Source organism: Pteropus alecto, unplaced genomic scaffold (genome assembly GCF_000325575.1).
Source record: "Pteropus alecto unplaced genomic scaffold, ASM32557v1 scaffold95, whole genome shotgun sequence".
Classification (NCBI taxonomy): Eukaryota; Metazoa; Chordata; class Mammalia; order Chiroptera; family Pteropodidae; genus Pteropus; species Pteropus alecto.
This window is the reverse complement of record NW_006441071.1, coordinates 2,742,771-2,747,825: the sequence shown is the minus strand read 5'-3', so window position 1 is coordinate 2,747,825 and position 5,055 is coordinate 2,742,771. Positions and strand designations below refer to the sequence as shown.

Sequence of the window (5,055 nt, the reverse complement as noted above, 5' to 3'; positions counted from 1 at the left end):
TTTTATTGAAGATTTTTGCATCAGTGTTCATAAGAGGTATCAGCCTATGGTTTTCTTTCTTTGTAATGTTTTTGGTTTTGGAATCAAAGTAATGGTGGCCTCATAAAAGGAGTTAGGGAGCGTTCCCTCTTCTTAAATTTTGTGGAATAGTTTGAGAAGAATAGGTGATAATTCTTTGAATGTTTGGTAAAATTCTATGAAGCCATCTGGTCCAGGACTTTTGTTTTTTGGGAGGTTTTTGATTATTGATTCTATTTCATTGGTGGTAATCAGTCAGTTCAGATTATCTGTTTCTTCTTGACTCAGTCTTGGGAGATTGTATGTTTCTAGGAATGTGTTCATTTCTTCCAGATTGTCCAATCTATTGGCATATAATTGCTTATAGGATTTTCTTGTGATCCATTGTATTTCTGTGGAGTCCATGTTTATTTTTCCACTTTCATTTTGATTTTATTTATTTGAGTCTTTTTTCTTTGACGAGTCTGGCTAAGAGTCTGGTCAATTTTGTTTATCCTTTCAAAGAACCAGGTTTCATTAATCTTTTGTATTGTTTTTCTAGACTCTATTTCATTTCTTTTTTCACTCTGATCTTTATTATTTCCTTCTTTCTCTTCACTTTGTGCTTTGTTTGCTGTGCATTTTCTAGTTCTTTTAATTGTAAGGTTAGATTATTTATTTGAGCTTTTTCTTGTTTCTTGAGACAGGCCTGTATTGCTATGAATTTCCCTCTTAGGACTGCTTTTGCTGAGTCCCATAGATTTTGAGTCGTTGTGTTTTTATTTTCATTTGTTTCTGGGTATCTTTTGATTTCTTCTTTGATCTCATTAATAACCCATTCATTGTCAGTAGCATGTTATTTACCCTTCATGTGTTTGTGTATTTTCCAGTTTTTTTTCTTGTAGTTGATATCTAATTTCATACCATTGTGATCAGAGAAGACAGTCGATATGATTCAGTCTTCTTAAATTTATTGAGACTTGATTTGTGTCCTAATATGTGGTCTGTCCTTGAAAATGTTCCATGTGCACTTGAGAAGAATGTATATTTTGCTGCTTTGGAGTAAAATGCTCTGAAAATATCTATTAAATCCATCTGTTCTAGTGTATCTGTTAAGCCCATTGTTTCTTGTTGATTCTTTGCCTGGAAGATCTGTCCATTGGTGTCAGTGGGTGTACCTGATTTATTTTTGTGTTCCTGACACAATGCAAAATGTACTTAGAATGAGTGAGGAAGGGTGCGAGGGATGAGAAAAGGATGAAGACGGGGAGGATATGACCATAGAGAGACATCAACAAAAGCAGAGGCATAAACACATAAGAAGGCTAAGCGTCCTTTTCAGATTTCCTCTGCTCCACAGTGGTAGATTGGTGGGTGACCTAAGCATTTCCTGGATTTTATTGCTTTTCCTTTTGCTTCTTAATTGACTTACTCTCTTTTCTCTTCTTTTTCTTTTCAACACAGAATAAGACAAGCTTCATCTCAACCTAGAAGGGAATATCAGCCTAAACCACGAATGAGCTTGGAGTTTCCAACTGGTGACAGCACTCAGCCCAATGGAGGCCTCTCTCACACAGGCACTCCCAAACCTGCAGGTAAGGAGCTGAGACCTGCAGACCCCTTCCCATTGGCCTTGGGCACATCCTGTTGACACTTTTCCAGAAATTCTAGGAGTAATCCAATCTGGCTGCATCAGAAATATACAGTAATATATTTTTTACAGGTTTTGTCAGTTAGAAACTCTTTTAAAAGACTCTTCCTTCTTTTCTCATTGATCATTTCTTTTCCTCTTTTTCTCTCTTCTCTATTCTATAAAACTTGTCCCTTGTCCCCTTTTCTCTCACTTTCCATCATCAACACACTCGTAACCTCCTAACTTATATATTTGATTTCGACCCTCCTTTGTGGTCATAAAATCACCTTGTCAGTTTGGTGCTGGGGTGGCATCTTTCTGTTTTTCCCCTTCTGTGGTTCCAGCACACGTGGGAGTGAGGGCCCTGGGCAGTGTATGCCTGCATACTTACATGGAACCCATAGGCAGCAGCTCCAGGAATGGGTTGAGCTGAATTTTTTGAGTCAACAAGAGCATATGGGTGAATTTGCAGATGAATATATTTTGAATCTCAACATCTGCTAGATTTTTCTACTCCCCCCTACCCTCCCTCCACTTAATCATGTCATGGTTACTGAGGCTGATTCAGTTACAGCTGAAATTTACTTTCTGTCAGGTATATTGATATATACCCAATACGTATTCTTTTAGTTGGCACCACTGCTTCCTACCCCATACACAAAATTTAGACAAAAGCTAGTGCTTGAGATATTTTCAGCCTTAGCATTTGCTTGGTTGAAGAAGTGGAAACTATCTCATACTGGATATGCATTTTAAAGATACGCAGCTTTCTCCTATTTTCTCTGTATCTCCAGTGGTTGATGTTCATCTTCAGGATACTTTTTTATGAGATGTTTCCAGGAGACTACACAGGAAAAAATGAGGTCTGTGATGACAGTTGGAGCTTTCTGCCTTTGTGTTCACCTCTACTGCCCACAGCCCAGTGTGGGGTATAAATAGCAGTGGCTCTTAGAAGTTGGCAGGCAATAAGGACTAGTCATATGAGTTATGTATTACTTTCTTCTTCCTGCTCATAAACGAACCCATATTTCATTCTTCTTTCTGCTTTAAGTAAGAAAATACATTACATTGTTACCCTTCAAAGCCATGTTGATGGCATGGGAGCTGTATACACTTGTCTGAGTTTCTATGAGTAGGAGTATATATGCTATATTAATATATTTGGTCATTTTACATAGATCCCTTTAAAGATAGAATCCATCCTTCATTATTTTATTCAACATAGAATACATTTTTTATATGCCATAGCTCTGATGCATTCCTCATGTTTATATATGCAACAGTTTACAAAGTATGAATTATATGTATATATATTTTACATAATCTCGTTAAATGAATACAATAGTACTGTGAAGTGAGTTGTTAGACAAAGAAACAGAGTGAAGTGCCTTGTGTCAGGTCACACAGAGTTAGAACTTGAACCCAAGGTTTTATATTGTTGTGTTTGTAGCACAGTATAGCAGTTTTCCAGAGGTTGGAGTATTTATTTTTAAAAAGTGAGAACTGCACTGTTATTCTCATTCTGAGGCTGCAAAGCATTTTCTATGTCATTAATGGTACTATTTCACATGTGCAGAGATTTTAAAGTGCTAACATGGAAAGAATTCTGGCCATGCTGGATTATGAACCTAAATCTCATTAAAACTCCTTAAGTTGTTGGGTCTCCCATCACTGGGTACTGTTAGGAATGCAAGCCTTGATAACTTCTGTTGTACATATCACAAGAATAGATATGGCCATTTTTCACACTGGAAATGGAAATAGGAATCCAGCAACTTCCAGAAATCTGAGAAAGCTTCTGAAGGCTAATGAGGGGAAAGATCATGTAGTAGACACTGGGGACTCATGGCAACAGGAAGCTGCAAGACAAGATGTGAGACAGGAACCGGGGGACAGCAAGTGGGTGCAGCAGGCAGTAGATACATAAGTTAAATTCCCCTTGTCTTTCTTTATTCTTCTCTCCTGCTCTGACTCCCAGGTGCCCCTATGGATCAGCCCTGTTGCCGAGCTCTGTACGACTTTGAACCTGAAAATGAAGGGGAGTTGGGTTTTAAAGAGGGTGATGTCATCACACTCACTAACCAGATTGATGAGAACTGGTATGAGGGGATGCTTCATGGCCAGTCAGGTTTCTTCCCCATCAATTATGTGGAAATTCTGGTCGCCCTGCCCCATTAGTATGTTATGCTGGCTGGCTCACCTCCTCTTGGCCCAGATAGTTAAGTTTAACCACTGCTTTGGTAATGCTGCTTACAATACATCCCAAGTGCAGGCTGCAGTGGTCCAAGTCATCAAGCCCCACTGAGTCTCTTTGATTGACTTGTGTGATCCCACAGGAGTCATGGTGATGGGTGGTATCTTCACAGCCTGGTGGGCATGGCATGTGCTTTTTAAATAACAATATGAGACCAGCCAATAGTCAGAGAATTGCTGTTCAGACAGTTCTCAGGAGGCTGTGGCTTCTTAGAATAATGACCATGAGCTACATCACAGAAAAACCATCCTACTGAAGATATTATGAATCACCCAGGGGCCATCTCCAGGTCTCAGGTTCTCCATTTAAATAGGAGAAAGTTTTTGCTTTCACATTGTCCCCTCCCAAATATGTGAGTCACAGAAATGTGGAAGAAAGCCTCCCTCACCAGCAAATTGTCTTCTGGTCTGAACAAGTTAGTCCCTTGATGCTATCAGTAGAAAAGTGTTGAGTATGGATTCAAAGCTTTCTCTGAAAACATTCTCCTTTGTTCCTCCCACTTATGCCTATTTCTGAGGTACAGCTAATTTTCCTCCCTCTCTATTAAAGCCAAAGGAGGACTCCCATTTTATTTCAAAATAAGACAAGTAGCAATCAACATATTATGGGAGGTGTTGAAAAGAGGAGATTCTCCATTATGAGGAATTGCAAAGAGATCCGGTTTCCAAGCTTAAATTTCTTGCTATACAGAAACAATATATATATTTAGTCATTTCTGAAGGTACTGGGAAGGCGGAACAAATATCTTCACTTCAGTTTTATTTATAAAGTAAGTTTTTCATGAATCCATTTGGCACAGAGACACAAGGAGAAAAACACTAAAAACCATCATTCCACTAGTTCATAGACCAAGAAACAGTAACTATATTTTTTTCCACTTTCACCTTTTGTGTTCTTTGAACATCATTTGTGCATATTCTGCCCTCAATGAGGACCAACAAATATCTTCACTTCAGTTTTATTTATAAAGTAAGTTTTTCATGAATCCATTTGGCACAGAGACACAAGGAGAAAAACACTAAAAACCATCATTCCACTAGTTCATAGACCAAGAAACAGTAACTATATTTTTTTCCACTTTCACCTTTTGTGTTCTTTGAACATCATTTGTGCATATTCTGCCCTCAATGAGGACCAAATAAAGATGATTTTTGTGCTTAGCAGTTGAAGA

At 38.3% G+C, this 5,055-nt stretch overlaps 1 protein-coding gene across 1 annotated transcript in view; it reads left to right on the top strand.

Moving 5' to 3' along the window:
• Positions 1-4,822, top strand: part of SH3GL2 (SH3 domain containing GRB2 like 2, endophilin A1) — a 141,624-nt gene extending 136,802 nt beyond the window's left edge. Inside the window, exons 8-9 of the mRNA XM_015594447.2 lie at positions 1,462-1,592; positions 3,609-4,822. Coding sequence (XP_015449933.2) covers positions 1,462-1,592; positions 3,609-3,808 — 331 coding nt within the window. The 3' untranslated portion in view covers positions 3,809-4,822. The remainder of the gene's footprint in view (positions 1-1,461; positions 1,593-3,608) is intronic.
• Positions 4,823-5,055: the final 233 nt, after the last annotated feature.